Source organism: Syngnathus typhle, linkage group LG5 (genome assembly GCF_033458585.1).
Source record: "Syngnathus typhle isolate RoL2023-S1 ecotype Sweden linkage group LG5, RoL_Styp_1.0, whole genome shotgun sequence".
In the NCBI taxonomy this organism is placed as follows: Eukaryota; Metazoa; Chordata; class Actinopteri; order Syngnathiformes; family Syngnathidae; genus Syngnathus; species Syngnathus typhle.
In genome coordinates this window covers 10,211,210-10,229,458 of record NC_083742.1, presented here as the reverse complement: position 1 = coordinate 10,229,458, position 18,249 = coordinate 10,211,210, and the positions used below count along the sequence as shown (strand labels likewise).

Here is an 18,249-nt window from a genome sequence, read left to right as displayed (position 1 = left end):
TATATTAGAAGGTACTAAATTCCATCACAGGCTGTTTTTAGTGTTTTAGCAAGACACAATATGGGCTGTGGTTAGAATATACACAGAGCACTGGTTGCCAGATATGAACAAAAATCATTCTAAATACCAATGATCACTTCGTAAATGAAAACGTACACAGAAAAACGTGATAGACAATCAATCAGCTTTGCTTTTTGTTAGCAGTTACATATTTATTAGCACTTACAAATGGACGTTTTGTTTTGAATTGTTCTGCCTTAATATTGGTTTAACTTCAATTTGGCCGCTGAGTAACAAATGCACACTGAATTTTCCAAGGCAAGGACACTTGTATGAAAAGTACAGAGTCGGCTTGAAAAGTGTGTGCAGTACTGCTTTTAGCCACTAGATGCTCCGTATGCATTATTTTTGGTCAGGAATGACAAGGCTTCACCTAAATTAATTGTTAGTATTGGCACCAATTTAGGAAAGCATTTCAATTAATTATTGGACATTTGCTGAAATTTCAATACTGTTCTTTCTTACACAGTGGCCAAATGTAATGCTTGCTGTATGCATGGTGATTGTTATTTGTTAAATTAATTCAATAAATATGGATTTAGTTGATTCAACCTCTCACCCCACAACCCAGATCAGTGGCCAGTGACTCTGTAAGACAATCAATCACTTGCTCATTAAGGCTTGATGCACTATATAGCATCTCTCAGGGAGCAAGTCTTTTCTGACTTTGCATTAGAAGAGGGTTTCATATTTTTGCAAATTTATGAGAACAAAAGTTTTTAATGAAAATAGGAATACTTTTTGCGATAAAAAGCAGCATATGCTAGCAATGGAATCTGCCCAGACAAGGCTTTGATTAGTGTGTGCGTGCGTGCGTGTGTGTACAGGGCATGAATTCACTGTCCAAATCTTATGTCCAGATTATATGATAAGCATGGTGACGTATAGCACAAGGAGAGCTCTAATTGCTCCATATCAGTGTGCTCTTGTCATCACTTGCGTACACTTTTGTTTACTGCTTATTTTGCTGCTTATGGGACCATGTGGGAAGTTCACTGGCAAACTGTGAATCATGCAACATCACAACGCTGGACAGTGAATTCCAACTCTGAAGTTTTTGTGTGAGATGTTTTTATTTTCCCTTGTTAGACTGTGAATCAGAGAGGTGGGATGGGGTTGTGAGAGGATGTGCTGGCAAAAACGAGTGGTAACATAACACTGTAAGTAAGACACTGTAGCAATAAGAACTGGAGGCATTTACTACTGCCATGTTTGCATTGTAAGATTATTTTTTATTTTATTACTATTTACTGTTATTAATGTTCTTATTATGTCTACTATTCTCTATTACTATTAGCCTATTGTTGTTCTGTTCTATTTGCATGACGTTTCATTGCAATGAAACATTTTGGGCATATTGGTGTTTTGTCACCCTCCTGGGAGGGATAAATGGCAGAGTGGGTTTAAAACGGGATCCAGAATTAAGTCAGCTCTAAGTGATTTTCCAACAATATGAAGGACTTTTAAATAAAATATTATTATTTATACACAAGGAATTTAAGAAATACTGTTCAACTGGGTGAATTTTTTTTTTTTTTTTTCTGGAACCTTTGAATGTGTGAGTTGGTATCACCAGTCAGTGAACGGCCCATTCTGTACTGGCCTTATTGAACCGGATCAGACTCTATGCGCATGCTGTGGGGGGAGGCAAACTTTTCTGAATGTTATGGAGTCTGTTTGTTCAGTGTGAGGGACTGAACTCAATACGCCTTTACCACTCCATCAACACAGACAAAAACAGTACATTTGAAAACGCACAATAAAACTAGTCAACATGATGGCTCTGACAAAATGCACGGACATTTTAATACACTTGTTTTTTAAATTACATTTCCTACACGTTGTCCAAGACACTAACTACACCCATGAAACCGTCCTCACCTTTCTTAAAAAGAACCCGAGTGTGTGTGTGTGTGTGTGCGTGTGTGTGTGAGAGAGAGACGGAGGGAGATACAGTGAGACTGAGACAATGTTTTGTCTACCGATGCTTTTTAAACTTTCTCGATGCATTACACATGCGTGCAATTCAAATAGTGTTGAAAATTGTTAATTTATTTTTTAGAATGTCTGCGTGCAAGCAAGAGCAAATCAAATCAAATGTAGCAATCTGTAAACAATACCTATAAAAAAGGTATTTGGCCTTACAGAACCTCTTTTACACAGGACTAACAAAACAAAATTGAAAAGAAATTCTACATACAAAAGGACATCTTTCCTTTTGTTTTCAAAGTGCCATAGCTAGTGAGAAGAGGAATGATTGGAAGTGAGCCGTAGATGCTTTACTGTCTTGAGTTCACTTGAGAAACCAATCATAAAAAGAGTAAACTCAAGAAAAATGTGCATTTGAATACACTGGCAAACAGTTTTTACATTTGATGCTTTCTTCATTTGGTCATCTAGGACTCTGCAGGACTCTGAGCTCTGACTATCAATCCATGAGCGCCTCTGTACAAACATTTTCTTTTTCACATCAGAATGATATTATGCGTATGCGTGAATGCATGTATACATTTGCATTTAATTGTGTCGTAGACACCCACGTTACGGATTAGAATGGGTTGAAGTTCAGAGCTATGCAGGGCCCTTTACTGAGTCCTCCTTTGATATGTGTGTATATATAATGTGAAGGTCTGAAGTGATTTTGTTAAATTCTATATTTTATCGCTTTTGTAGACATTTTGTTGTGGGAAGAAAAAAAAATACAATAAATTTTATGGGTGAAATTCTGCCTCGTTTTTCTTTCGTACACATGCACGTGATTGCTTATTTGAGCACTTGTATAACCGCTGTGTGTAATGGCTAACGCGCAAATATTTGACCAGAGTTGTCTGTGCAAAAGCTGCAATATCAGCATGTCATTTTTTTCCCCCCTGCTTCAAGGGATAAAAGTAACATGATGCTTTTAGCCTAGACGTTATTTACTCCCTCATCCTCTTGTTGTGTTTCCCCTGGTGTAGGTTCTGCCTCACCGCTGTTCTTGCATGTGTCCAGATGCCTCCTTAAAGCTGAACAAGAGATACATCAATAAGCGACATGTCGCTTCAATATCATAGTCATTAGCACAAGAAAGAGAATACTGACAGGGCTTAGAGGAAGTCCATGCTTCCATCATGAATAATTTGGTTTGATTTGTTATAGAAATCTTGGAGAGGACATAAGAGGAGGAAGAGGAAACACAACGTACCTTTGAAATATCAAAACAACTGTGACTGTATGTTTGTGTGTTTGTTTGCTGCACTTGTTTGTTTTTGAGCACAGTTCCTTTCCGAGCAAGTTATCCTCTAGATGCTGGTCTCGTGTCTACCCAGAGACATTAATTAATAGCTAATCAAAGCTAATGTCTCAGCAGCACATTGCCAGCACAAAGACATGATTAATACGTAATCAAAGGCGATGCAGCGCAAACGCACAAAGCAGAAGCCACCCCCAGCCACCCCGCCTCGAACACCACAGTTGTTATAGAAATAAACGAACGCTCGCAGCTTAATTAGCTGGCTGTTGATATGTGTTGTCTTCATTTGAAGTTGTTGGGGATTTATCTCAGAGCCAACTTTGGCCTCCTGAGTGACAACATTGAGGTGTTAATACATGCAACTCTTATTTTATCACACGTTGTCTCCTTCTCTGATTTTAAATCCAAAAGCTCTAACCTGAGAGGCCCAATGTGTGGCAGCAAGCATCACATGAGTGCTTTTGCAGAAAAGCATTGATGGCAGATTCTCCAAGATTGTCCGGGCCAAATAACATCTCGCCCATGCTGTTACTGTGCAAGGAACAGAGACAGCAGTAAAGATGACAATTATGTTTTAAGTAAAACTTGCGTGAGACAACCTCCGCAGAACCTGAGCTAAATTAAGTTCAAGCTGTTGTAATACCTGTGCATATCTGCCATAATGACTGTTGGATCTGTCAGCTCCTCACCGACTCCTGTCATATGAAATATACACAATTCACAAAACGTTAAGGGTGCTGCCTTTCGGCTGAACTTTCTGGATGAACCTGAATGGACTATAACCTTTTCAAATGAACTTAATTTGACCTTCTTTAAAATTTTGAATCCACATGTCCACCTGGTAAACATCACCATGACTTTCTGTAACCCCTCCAGTCTCCCTGTATCTTTTCCTCAAACTAATGGTGACATTTAAAGCTCAGTGGCTACTTTCCTTTGAGAACATCGTGTTAGAAGACTCCTGACGGCAAGACACTTTTGTTCAATTGTTCAGTGGCATCTTAAACTCAGAATACTTTAATTGAACTGGGAAGTTTACTTTAAATTTATTCAGCCTCTTGTTAGAGAACAGCAAGTTGTGAAAGTTAGAGTGCATTCAACTATAGCTATATTCCATGACTATATGTGACAAACACTTATAGGTTAGTGAGACCCACCCACCTTGTACATCAAGCACCAGCATTTCTCTGCATGAGTACTCATAGGTCCAGTGTGAGAAGGCGAGGAGTAGCTCTTCCAGCGAACAGGAAGGTGTGATCTCCTCTCCTGTGTTGTTGTTGTACTTTTGGAAGTTCCCGGACATGTTTCTTTCAATAGTCAGCCACTGGCCATTTGTATGCCAAAGGACCAATGATACGTCCAGAAATCTGGCAACATGACAAATTAATACAGAATTAATGGTGTGTAAAAGTGCAAGTAAAATCCCACTGCTACACATACTTTGGTGAATGTTGAATGTTAGGAGGTTTGGTCTGGTTAAACACTTGCATCATCCTGTGTGCTGCCCTCTGCTGCTGAATCTCCTTTAAATACAGACACAGAATGTCACGTTAAAAATGGCAATGGACAATCGCAGGTAGTATTCCTGTCACGGTCAACATACCAGAAAAGAATGTAAATGGCCCAATTTGCCTCCAATTGGTAGTCTAAATGATTTTGTACCTTTCAGACATTATGAACTCACCCTCAAACAAAGCTGCAGCGCTGTGCTACCGGAAAAGTACTTCTGCCATGCAGACACCACTTCTGGTCTGAAGGCTTTCACCACATACACCATCCCAGGAATAAGCACATCCTGTTCGGCCCACGTGCATAGCACCCTGCAGCCCTGCCGCAGGCCTCCGTCCAGTGATCCCTCTTCACTCGGGAGGGGCTGAAGCATTGCAGACAGGCCCCGTGAGGACCATGATGAGACTGTGCTGGATTCAGGGTCAGCCTGTGAGTGAACTTCCTCCAGGGAGTAAATGCTCACCTCTTCACCACCTGCAAGAAATTAGAGAGCAAATCTAAGTTGAGGGAATAAATATTAGGATAATCTATCATAATTTATCTGTTTGAGCATCTAAAATTAAAAACCAGAAATGATTTGATGTGGATTGCATCAAAATGGGTACCCAGAATGGAAACAGGAGTAAATGGGATCGTGTGAGCCAGTCGCATCAGATTGTTCCTTTCCATGGCTGTTCACATACACAAAAATAAACAAATTTAATAAGGACATAATTATACTAACAATAGCTGTATTATGGGTGTAGAAGACAGGATAAGTAAAATATTGTATATTATAGTAAATTAATTTCATTAATACCTGAATAATGTGAATACAACAATTCCGTGGACTGGAATGAGGAACTACCTGAAACAATGTCAGGACAGTCATTTCATGCTGTACAACTATTTTACACACATACTATATATAATAATATTTATAATATAATATAATATAAAATAATATAATATAATGTAATGTAATGTAATGTAATGTAATGTAATGTAATGTAATGTAATGTAATGTAATGTAATGTAATGTAATGTAATGTAATGTAATATAATATAATATAATGTAATATAATAATCTTATTTCACAATTACCTTCCACAGCAATAGCACTCTGCAGTCTGGAGTAGGCATATGCAAATTTAGGGTTGTTGATTTAATGATCCATATACGTATACTGTGGTCAGCCAAAAAAGGACAGTCAGACTTACGAAGATCTGCGACTCATTGATTTTGTCCAGCTGCTCCATGCTGAATGAGTGGGGCTCAAAGGATCCTGAATGATATATATTTCCCCAAAGTATAAAATAATGTCTACTGATACGTTTGGTTAGATTTACGGTACCTGATGAGAACACACTTGCTTCTGCAAATCCAAGGGTTCAAAATCTTTAAAAAAATGCAACAACGAAAAACATTTTAAACAATAACATTCGACAAGTTCATTATTGAATAAAATTGCATTTTGATATTCTCTCTTAACCAGTTTATGTGCTACACTGTGGCAAACACTTGCTGGCTGAGAGCTAAAATTAAGTATGCACTCAATTTATTCATTTAAGAAGTCCAATCGGTGCTTACTAAGATGACTGAGGCTAGTTGAAGCTGACCAGCATGCAGGTTCTCCTTTCAATTTTTGCCATCTTTTCCAGCAAGCATCAGACAAAAATATATGCATGGTTCCCTATTGAAAGAAAAAAAAAAAGAATAACAACATAAGAGAATCGTTTTAAGTGCATGTATTAGGAAAAGACATTACAATAATACTGTAGTCAATAATTAATTATTACAATATTGTAATATTACAAGATTACCCCCCAAAAAAAACACTCTTACGTTGGCTGGGCTGCTTTCTTGTATTTTGACAATCTTTCTATTTGGGGTTTTTCTTCTGTTCAAGGCTTGGGGGAAGTCAGATGACTTAGACCACTCTGCAGAACAAATTATGACAGACACTCAGACCAAATTATTCAAAAAGGATTTCAAATAATTAATAAAATGCACTGAATTGGGAATACTATGTTCTCTCACAAGTATTTTGTGAAATGCTGGTCTAGAAACACAAGAAATAATGTGCAGACTAAAATGTTAAATGAGACGTGTCACATCTTACAGTCAAATGTCTTGGAACATTAGTTCAAACATTTTAAATGACAATAGTACCTCTGCTCCTGCTCCACTGTAACGATGTGTCATCTTTAAGATTTCTTTTACCACCTTGCTTGTTCAGTACTTTGTTAAGAAAAGGAAACGATCCCCCCCGTGGAATTTGGGATCTTCCAAAGAAAGTCATATTCTCCACACTGGATGACAAGGATCTGCAGTAGCCATAAGGGTGGTCTCTTGACAGATAGCCCGACCTTGGAGACTTTACAAAAGGTCTGCTCACGGAATGCAGTCGGGTGTCATCCTGACGGAAGATGCAATTTTCAAAATCTTTAGTGACTTTTCCAGGGTCAGAAAGAACATTGCTGGTACTAGGTCTCAATACTTCTAAACTGGAAAGATGATCACGCACTCTGGACTCATCCACTATCTGTTCATCTTCACTGCCTTGATCTTCCTCCTCTTCCATGTCAATTTCCTCACGATTTGGGAACAGGTGTGGATCACAGCTCCACACCTTATAATGTGGTGACTCCAGTCCTCCGTCAGCAATCTTGAAAGGAAGAGGAGACCCACAGGGGGATGTTCCATGTGACTCATAAGGCGTCTGATCAGTGAAACCACTCAGATGGTTTTCAACTCCATGAAGGTGCAAAACTGATGTACTTCGAGAGACACCCACATACAACTCACGAGGATGGTGAGCATCAGGCAACTGTAATTCATAAGAAAGAAAAAAGAAATCAGTTGCAGAGTTGAGAGTTGCAGAAAGATTACAAGATACCTCTTTTTCTCCCTCTTCCCTTTGTCCTTCCCCTTCTCCCCTACTCCCTCTGATTCCCAGATGAGACTCCTGTGGTGCATGTCTAAGAATGTAGCCTTTGATCAACGAAGGAGGAGTACTTTTACAAGACTTGCACATCGGTCGTCTCATATTTGACACATCATACTCCGAGCCACCTCTGTGCAGAGTCCAGCTGTGAGGAAGGACGTGTTGGGATGTTTGGAGTAGTTGGGACTGAGCCAGGCGAGCCTCCTCTTGATGTAGATTGTCAGAGGCAGAGAGCAAGGTCAGTGTGTCCACAGCCAGTGCTGATAGGTCCTGAAGTTGACCCAGCTGAGAGTCCAGTTTCGTGAGATTGTCCTGAATGATGTTGACCTTCTCTGAGACTTCCCCCACCATTGTGCACATCTCTTCGGCTCTATTTGAACACATACTGTAAAAATAAGTCTCTTGCGCTATATAGCAGTACATCAATGCTTTTCTAAATTGGAAAAAAAAGAGTTGTATTATAATCATTATAATAAATGTAGCTTAAATGGCTAGTTCTGGAAATAACTTCTAAAAAAAGTTCCTGTTGTGGCACAGAAAGTAATACATTATCTTGAAATTTGTGACAAGCTTTCGTGGGCCTCAAGTTTCACAAATGAGCACTAAAGCAACATAGAATACGGTACAAATTGTCCAAATCAAATATGGCACAAGCAATGATTTCCGTGAGTCAAAACAATTCAGAGTAGCAATACAACCTGTCTGCTGTGAGTCTAATTCTGTTCATCTGACTGCTGTGGAGATCTTGATTCTTCTCATAGAGGTAGGCCTGTACACATTTCTCCTCAAATTCATGGAGCTTCTTGCGGTCATCACGGGCTAAATAGAGCTCTGGCAAAAGCATGTTCAACCAGAAAAGACACTGTAGTACGTACTACACACGTCATACTCAATAATAAGAAATGTATCCATATTTAGAAATAATTTAATGAAAATTATATTTAGACAAACTCACTAAGTCCAGAGCTTCTTTCATCTCCCTCAGCATTTCCATTAAGTCGCTTGTAAATGGCTCGCAAACCAATAGTCAAGTGACTGAGGAAAATTAGGGGAGGAGGCAGCCACGGTCTGTCCTGATAGGTCATTATGTAGCGATAGCGGTTGTACTTCCACAACTTATTGGATGTCGATGCCATGTCAAAGTAGATGTTGCTGCCAAGAAAAAGACATTCTAAAGGTTAAAAAGTACCTCTCGATACTCAAACTTTAAGTCTGACATATTTTTTGCTGAGGTACTCACTTAAAAAATGCAATGAGAATGTTGACCATGATTATGTACTGAAAAAACATATAGACAGCTTGAAGGAATGCCGTGAGAAAGGAGGCAGGAGCACATGGTTGACCATCATCACAAGCTGTTAACACAAACACACACATTAAAACTATCCCCTGATCGACCCCCAACACCCCCCCCCCCACACACACACACACAAACTGAACCACTAACGATCTATCTCTGATGCGTAGACCTCTCCATAGATCATCCAGTAAGGCTGGAACACAACATCACGAGCTAAACTCCATGACGGGTCCTCATCTGGTGACAGGATAGCCTTCCTGGATACCCCAAAACTCAGCAGTACAATTGCCATCATCACCACAATGAAGAACATGTTCGAGGTCTGGATGGAAAGAGAGAAAGAAACAGACAAATAGTGATTAACAAAATATTGTGCTTTTGAAATTAATGTCATTAGCCTCATACATACCATTTTGGTGATCATTGTGAGGTAAGGACCAGCATGTTGATTGACAGCCAGTAGATCCATCACCCTGACAAACCAAAATATAATGTCCAGACAGTAGGCCAACCGTCCAACTGTCCGATATGGATCAGCGTGCCACCGCATCACCAAAGCAAACAGGAAGAGTACGATGGCAAGGAAGTCAGATAAGTTCCAGTACTCGGAGAACCAAATCTTCAGTTTCTGACTCAGCTTCCTTGGTTCTGACATTAACACCTGATAAGGGGTAAGTGACAACTATTAATAATCGAAGTAGCACATGTTATCATTTTACACTTTGGTGTTCTCACCTCTCTGGTTTTCTCCACTGCTGTAGTCAATATATATAAAATGACCAACCACTCTTGAACACCTGGTTGATCGTCCATCTTCACTAAGATGGTGTAGGAGAATAACATCAGGAAGGCTATGTATGATATCTATGGCAGACACAGTTATGGGAAGATGAAGAGATTTAAAAAAAACGAAGTAAAAAAGCGATACAAGGCATTTCCATTCAAAATGCTTAAGAGTGCTTGAATGTATCAGAAAATGAGCAAATTAATATTTTAATGTACTTATTCCTGACAGCATGCGTGTCACCTACTGTATGGAACCAGAACTTAACGACAGGAGCTGTGTAGAATTCATAGAGTCTTGTCATCCAGGACACCATATGCAAAAGGCTTGGGAAAAGACCTTCCCACCGAGAACCAAGGCGTCGGTCCTGGGATGTCAGTCCATGCTCTGCATCCTTCTTGGCCTGTAATTTCAAAATTGTATGGCAATTGAGGCATTCCAAGTATGCTTTGGTCAGCACGTACCATGTGAGTTTCATCAAGTGTTTCTCCTGACTTAAGAGTGTCACGGCCAAAAATAATTGCCTCATGAGACTGGGGAACATGACACATCTCAGCTTTACTTTTGAATTCCAGCAGCAGAATGGCAGGAGGCAAAAGAAGGCTCAAAATGATCTGAAAAACAGCAACCAAGTCTCAACAAGTCTTAATCTTGCATACATCTAAATAGAATTTTCCCAAGGTCACAAACAAACATGACTGTGCTCAGATTACCTTTAAATATGAGTTTTTTCTCATGTTGAGTGGACCAGTCCAGAGATCAGTGAGGAGGGTTTGCGTACAAGAGTGTGAAACAAAAGGTCTGTGACATGAAGAAACTGCTATTTGCAAGCAGGTAAAGTGGCTCCATGCCTCCATCTCAGAAGTGAGCAGCTTCATTGCCATCTTCTCATTCTGACGAAATGCACAGTCCAAGACATTCACCGCCAGCTGTCCAAACTCACTAGGACACATTACAGAATAAAAATACTATCACTGTAATTTTATATGACAAAAAAAAATAAAAATACAAAACCAACAGCACTACAACTAGAAATAAAAGCAATAAAAACGATTCCCATGTTAATAAATGATCTTAGTAATGTGTCAGGAAATAAGAAGCATGGGTGAGCAAACACCACAAAGACAACATTGTTATGAATCATAACTGTTTGACTCAACACCCTGATTCTCACTCACAGTGAATAGGCTTTGAATCGTTCTGCAATGTGGTCATCCATGCTGCTTTGCCGTGCCTTAAAGGCCATGGAGCGGTAAAGCTTGCAGGCCACAGCGGCTCGAGCAAGAGCCTCTTCCCCATGCTGCCATAGGAACAGCGCCATCTGTTGGCGTTGCTGAAGCACGGCCCACACGAAGACGTCGTTAAAGTTGAAAGAAAAAACCAGTGGCGCTTCACAAAGACCCGGATTCCATACAGCCTTTTCACTGGTACCACGTAGCGCATTCTGGTCCTGGATTAAAATTTAGGACGTAATTAAATAGCAAATTCAAAATGACAACAGAGAAAAAGTTATGGGAATATTCATTCCCAAAGAAGGAGTCATTTGATGTGATAAAAAGTACTGTGCAAGTTACATTATGTGCAGGCTACTTCAAATGCCCATGACATAATAATAATTACTAAATGAGACCACAAACTAAATAACTCTCAACCTCTATTAGTCGATTATTCTAGGATCACATTAATCCTGCAAATTGCAGTATTTTGTGAAATAAGAGCATTTCTCTTCTATTTTTTCGGAAACAGCTGTTGCATTACTTCCAGATAAGCATGCATGATTTGACATGTGGTTTCCTTAATCACCCACCCACCTTGCGTTTGTAAGGCTGAGCAGTTCTAAAGAAATGGGGGTCTTGTGGACTTCCACTCCATTGAGATTTTGATCTTATTCCCATTTTTTGTTCAGACAAGAATGAGGTACTGACACGTCTACCTTCCTGTAATCGCACAAACACACACACACACACACACACACACACACACACACACAAAACACAAAACTAAACAGGAGAACGGAACTAGAATGACGAATCAAAGAGTAAATAAACAATTTTGTTCACCTTGTTCTGCAATCTGTTGTAGGCAGTTCTGAAGTGTTTGCGTGTATAGGTGCTGCGGTACGCACCTCCTATGAGGTACTCTATGACCAAGCCCATGTCAATGATAGACAGCCGATAACCAAGAGGTAGAGAGGTCTGCACACACACGTACACACATGAATTAACATCATAATGTACATTTAATGCCCCATAAATGTTTTTATTACTTTAACAGTTACCTGTTTCACATCCTCAACAAGGTGATGAAGAAATTGGTCAGTCTGCACCTGAGGCTGGAGAGCAAAAACTTACATGATTATTAATAATAATAAACAACATATAGTTCACTATTTAAGAGGAGAACAGAATTCTAATTAGGGGTGAAACAAAATCAATTTCGGTCAGAAAATCAGTTTTGATTTAAAAGGTGCGAGTGCAACAAATCAAACTGAATTGATACATATCCAATCGTATCAAACTCATTGCATCACGCAATCATAAAAGTGAGCTTGTATAAAATTGAAATCCTACTGAATCGAATCAAAATATTCAACTTTAAAACTGAACCATCCTTGAATCGTATTGCTCTTCGTTTGGTGAGATTCGCATTAAATTGACTTTGTTGGAGAGATGCACACCCCTAATTATAATGGTTACTTGTTAATGATGTAGCAGCCAGATAAAGAAGTGTAAATATTGTATATTCAGCAGTGGCGCTGGCTCTAGTTTGTTTCTTTGGGGGACTTATTATACTAGCATTATAAATAAGTAAACACTTTAACACACAAAAGATGAAGGGGAGGAGAATCAAGTGTATACATGATAAAGAGTCCTAGGGTCTTAACGGCATTCTAAACAATTGAAATGAATGTAAATGACCAAAAAGCACAAAGAATCTCTTGGGCCTGGGTTTGCTGTTGTTGTGATTTCAATCACAACCACTGTTTACAATTTGTGCTTCAGAAGAGACAAAGAAATAAAGTGGATTTCCTCTGTTTGTGCAGCAAGGGGAAACCACATTCAAAGGAAAGAGTAAAAATAACAATCCAAGGAAAACAAGGGGAAGAAAGTATTCTGTTGTGATTGAGGACAACAAATAGGCCTACTTGTAGACGAGTTAATATTTTATAATAACCATGTTATAAAGTTCCTCCAGGCGATCCACGGTGAGGAAGTGACTCATAGTCATTCCGTTGTCAATCAGGAGTTTGACAAAACTGACACGGTCCATCATCAAGGCATCCAGCATGGCCTGTTCCAATGAGCCCACCTATGATTTCACAACAGCAGAAATGAATCGGTTAAATCTTCATTGTCATGAATGATTAGAAGTACCAATCTCTCACACCTTCACAATTGAATTGAATTGAATTGAATTGAATTGAATTGAATTTAAAACAGGAGCTATTTTTCCAGTATGATTACAGTCTCTTGAATCAATGCATAAAAAGAACATTACTCGCAGAAAGTTAAGGTACTTGATTCCCGGGTGAAGATGAAGCTAAAATGCAAAATGCACTGGAACTCAAAAGCTGGATTTTTGAACTGTTGGCTTAGTTTTACCTGCCAATGTTGTCCATAAACCAGAACATTTTTCTGTGCAATGTCAGCCCTGTCCCAGGCCAGAGTCATACTCAGCTGCTCTGCAGCGCTGGCCTTTGTACCTGTGCTTAACAGATGAATAGAAGAAAGTTAGACTGTTCATTTGGACAGATATTTTAGATCTAATTTAATGTCTGAGAAAAACAGAATGATAGCTTTTTCACTACTTCATCCGAGGTACTCCAGATGCCAGTTACAAACAAACAATTGAAAGTGAGCACCCTTGAGGATAGTGTTCAAAATAGCAGCATCTGGGGCCATCTGGTCTTCTGACTCTGAATCAAAGATGGTTATCTGAAACACACAGTGAAATAAAAGCATGCATTTCCAATATGTGACTGATCATAACAAATTAAGTGGACTTGTTCTTTCACTTACAGATTGTCTGTGATCCATACATTCCAGAAGAAGACTGCAAAGGCGAGATGCTTCCTTCCTATCAACTCCAAAAACCTCCCCAATTCTTACAAGGAAGCCTTCTCTAATGTCTGCAGCTAACTGCCTGAAACAATATTAATGTTATTTTATGAGAATTACAATACTTTTGATCCATCTCAAGGACTAGATGTCCCACGAGATACAGTAGAAGAAGAGTACATACTTGTCGGTATCAGTGTGCTTATGTAAAAAAGCAAACAGGTCCGCAGCCCTTCCAGATCCCTCAAACACAAAGACTGGTACAGGTGGGTTACTGCTCACGTAGTCAAGCACTGTGGACACAATGGCCGGGCCTCCTTCTACTACCACACATGCCATTGGCACTCTTTGGTTCAATCCTATGGAGTGCAGATAAGAAAACGCTAGTTTACATCAGCGACAAAAGCAGTGTAAGTTTTCGGAATGTGGTCGGAGGACAAAGTACACAGAGAAATTCCACACAGCCACGGGGAGAACATGCAAACTCCACACAGGAAGGACAGAGCCCTGATTTAAATCAAAGTCCTGAGAACTCACGAGTGTGGATCTTCAGCAGTTGAATGTGTTTCTCCAGCTTCTTCCTGAGGCCTTCTTGGCAACCGAATTTTCCTAACGTTCCGTCATCCACCAGAAGAAAGTGGGAGTGGAAACTATTGAGGTAGGCCCTCTTGCTTAAAGGGTTTCCCAGTGGCTGGTAAGGCCTGAAGACCTGAAAGAGGAGGGGACAAATATGTGCGCATTGTGCGGTATAGCATTAAAATAATATTAACAAAGAACCTAATTTGAATACACACATCTCTTCCTATAAGGTCTGTGTTGTTATCTATGACTCCCCAAGATGTGAGCCCAATTGTGTTCCTCTTCCTCAGGTTGTGGCCACCAAAGCTTTTCACTGCCTCGCCCACATACTTGGACACACCTAAACGAGATGGCACAGCAAACATACCATTCAAAATGTACTTATTATGGAATTTAACCAAGTCACATTGAAACAATGCATATTTTAGACAGGGTTCTTATACATTTCTGTAAAATACAGTAAAACTGTGGAAATGTACATATGTACGCAAAGCATTTAAAATAATTTGTTGAGTGAAAACCTGGTTAAAAGATGATGAAAGATAATAAAAGTGATTTTGTTGTACTCTGTCAGTTTTCGATTAGAAAAAAAATTTTTTTACACTCTACCAAACAAAAATGTCACAAAAAGTGCAGACACACTATCTCTGGCTAACATATGTAAATAAATCGATATTGCAAATGAATATTTTTGGACTAATTAAGTGAAATTGGATTATTGACAAGTGCACATCTGATGTGTCGTGACACTGGTTAGGGTAGAAAGGTGTAGAAAACATAAACAAAAGCAGAATGACTTGGTTATAAAAACCACGAGTCATTCTGGTTTTTAAATGACCATGATGTTGCCATGAAAACATTAATTTGGATTATGGATCATACTGTCAAAAAAAAAAAACACACACACACTTACCAGTATTAATGCCATCAGTAAGTATCCAAGCGCCGGTGCTGCGAGCTGCAGTGATCAGGCCTTTAGTGAAGGCTTGCTTGACTTTGGGAGGAAGGCTGAAGTTCTCAGATCCTCCATGAACAGTCAGTAGGAGCTTGGGTCTATCCATCTGCCATTCCCTCAGCATCAGTTGAAGGAGCGCCTCTGGCTTTGAGTCCACCGCCACACGCACAAACTATTAAGAGAAACATGAAAATATGACTGACAGAGAGAGAGACAAAGCTATTTGCTTACCATCATCACTAACATTTAAGATGCTGGTTTCCTGGTGGGCAAGTCACATTTGCTTATTCTGTGATGAAAGTCCAAACCTCTCTGTTCACTCTGGTTCAAGCAGAAACAAGGCTGTGGAAGTCAGCCAATCTTTCTTGAATCAATGATAACTGCTATTGTAATGTTTTATTATTATTGTTTAGCTATTGTGTAGCAGAATGCTGTTACACTATGTTGTGTAATTGGCTGTGACGCAATCATAGGAGCAAAGGACCAATTGGAAAGTCATGTTAAGTCAGTAATTCCTCTGGCAAAATGCTCCTACAATTTAGTCACCAGAGAAAAGCTTGGACACCATCTTGGCGCATGCCTAACATGCCTTGCACCCACATCAACATAGTCCACACTGACTCCCTATTCAGGCTGGGCTCCTCTTCTATCATCCCCATCGTCAATCTGTGATTTGAGGACATACTCCACCTTCTTTGTAGTTTATTAGGCATATTACAGTTCTTAAGACAATTGGGAATTGTTTATAGAGCGTGGAGAAGGGGGTTCATTAGGTATCTCCTTTAAATAGGAAATACAAGATAATGATGATCTTGGCTTTTAGTCAATTGGCATATGCTGCCACACTTTGAACTTTAATGGGGGACCCTTGTGGGTCCAGGACTAACAGACTGCACCATGTAATCACTAACCTTGGCCCGACACACACGTGCTGCACTGTCCTGAAATGCTATGGTCCCATAGGCATTGGTGGGACTGGCTCTGGTGTGTAGCTCCAAGGACCAGTCTTCTGACACATCTTGTTCAGGACCGGTAAAGAATGTCGGGGGAGGTGCCTCTTGCCAGGAGTGTTCCACCATAAGACGACCACAGCAACACCTATACAATATTTTTTTTTTTAAAAAGGAGCATAAGTGATGGCGGAGATAAACGTAAGATGTTTGTAACATATCAAAGACTTTGACTTTCAAAAGAATAAATTAAGGTGTTGAAATGTGACGTTAAGGGTTTAAAGGCAAACACATTATTACTGCTGGAATTGAGAGTTTCCCAATGGTGAGTTGCAGCAAGACATTGTAGTTACATACACATGCAATTCGTATAATCATACCTGATCAAGTTTCGACATACTTGACATACTGGAATGCATCTGGAAAAGGTGGGAAATTACATATTTAGCAAGTAGATGACATGGTTCCTGTTTCTGTAAATTCTGTGTGCCCAATCCAATATTTTTATTTTAAAATCGGTATTCGGGTTTGTCCTTTGTGCTTTCTGGGGGAAAAAAAGACTTTTCTTTTTTTTAAGATGACAGCGACATCGGTTGCACAAGGTTTTACATTTGCAGAAAATTGTGAAATCTTGGAATTTAAAACTCACTTCTTCTAGTGTAAGGTCACTGTGAATATTGGCTATGTGAATTGACACTAAAGGAAATACAATTATACCTGTGTTGATCTCGAGAGGAAGGGATAAACTTCACACATTCTCTCTTGGAGAAGGTTTCCTCAATCCAGGATTTATATGACTGGAATACGAGAAGAAGAAAAAAAGGGGTTTTAAACTTAATTAATACAATTTGAAACAGTGAAGCAGAGAACAGTCAGAGAGACCTTCTAAATTGCATTATTCCTGCCAAGATCTCTTTTAAGGTACCCAATTTAGGTTCGCAATTTGACACGGGCTGAACCTAAACTTCAGAGCAGTATTTTCTTCATACCGCTTATTCTTTCTCAAGGTCTCTTCGTCTCCCGAGTCCGGCAATTCAAGCAACATTCAAAGAAATTTTTTTTTTTTAAAAGGCCCGACGTGATGTATTGAGGGAAGGAAATACACGTCACATCTTTTTCCTGTGATTTGTGTAAGTTTGCAGTCGGCGCACTCCCGCCCTGAGACACAATGCCAACTTTGAAATGTGTTTTGTTCTGACTTTACGGTAAATGTAACAAATTTGGAAAGCCGATCTTGGTGCTAAAAAGGAATTTAGAAAATAATAATAAAAAAATACCTTGCAGGGACATCAGAGGTATCCTAATGACTTGCGCGTTTGAGCATCTCAATCGTGCTCCATAACAACGCCACTATTCGTTTGTCACCAACACGAAAGTTTGAGTGAACAAGTACTAGGTAGGAGAGTCAAGTTTGATTTAATTAGGAATTCATGCTGAGAGTAGTTATTAGGACTGTAAGCACTGTCGCTAAAATAGTTTCCCATGCACGCGTCAACTCCCTCATAGATTCTTAATTCATTATTATTAGCTCGGGGGCGCCACAAATAAACAGCAAGAGTGAATTCACGCTCAGTGAATTCCGGTATTAAATTTCAATGCAATTTAATAGAAACGTATTAAACTTATTACAATGTAGCAGGCTACTCAGCAACTCACCATAGCTGGAGGAATGCTGTAGTTCCAGACGTGTATATTAATGTTCGAACGTCTTTTGTCATTGGTAGCCGTCAGAAGTGGCACTGTTATCAGAAATTATAAGTCCAAAGGGTAATGAGCGAGTCTTTGACAGTAGACTTGAGACGGTCGCGGTCTCCGCCTACACGCACTTAGCACCCTACCTCTTTTCCTCCATAGTTTTGATTTCCCACAACACTCGCTTCAATATCAAAACATGCT

At 39.5% G+C, this 18,249-nt stretch overlaps 1 protein-coding gene across 6 annotated transcripts; it reads right to left on the bottom strand.

The window, feature by feature from the left end:
* Positions 1-1,842: 1,842 nt before the first annotated feature.
* trpm6 (transient receptor potential cation channel, subfamily M, member 6) lies at positions 1,843-18,191 on the bottom strand. Of its 6 annotated transcripts, XM_061277714.1 has the most exons (42): positions 18,010-18,188; positions 17,071-17,150; positions 16,734-16,772; positions 16,315-16,501; positions 15,362-15,575; positions 14,664-14,788; positions 14,407-14,578; positions 14,054-14,228; positions 13,831-13,954; positions 13,674-13,746; positions 13,414-13,514; positions 12,986-13,120; positions 12,090-12,143; positions 11,872-12,006; positions 11,623-11,748; positions 10,990-11,261; positions 10,525-10,753; positions 10,276-10,425; positions 10,059-10,214; positions 9,763-9,891; positions 9,437-9,688; positions 9,175-9,349; positions 8,968-9,082; positions 8,683-8,879; positions 8,426-8,558; positions 7,856-8,097; positions 7,680-7,774; positions 7,281-7,610; positions 6,953-7,199; positions 6,626-6,720; positions 6,371-6,473; positions 6,135-6,178; positions 6,001-6,065; positions 5,885-5,910; positions 5,601-5,648; positions 5,407-5,472; positions 4,977-5,275; positions 4,733-4,815; positions 4,454-4,659; positions 3,936-3,987; positions 3,711-3,823; positions 1,843-3,065 (listed from the first exon to the last, which is right to left on the bottom strand). In XM_061277714.1, the coding sequence occupies exons 1-42, from the start codon at positions 18,010-18,012 to the stop codon at positions 2,968-2,970; spliced, it is 5,763 nt and encodes a 1,920-aa protein (XP_061133698.1). In that variant the 5' UTR covers positions 18,013-18,188; the 3' UTR covers positions 1,843-2,967. The 6 variants fall into 6 exon arrangements, with proteins under 6 accessions (XP_061133698.1, XP_061133696.1, XP_061133697.1 ...); XM_061277712.1 differs by having other exon boundaries at positions 7,680-8,097; XM_061277713.1 differs by having other exon boundaries at positions 7,308-7,610; positions 7,680-8,097.
* Positions 18,192-18,249: the final 58 nt, after the last annotated feature.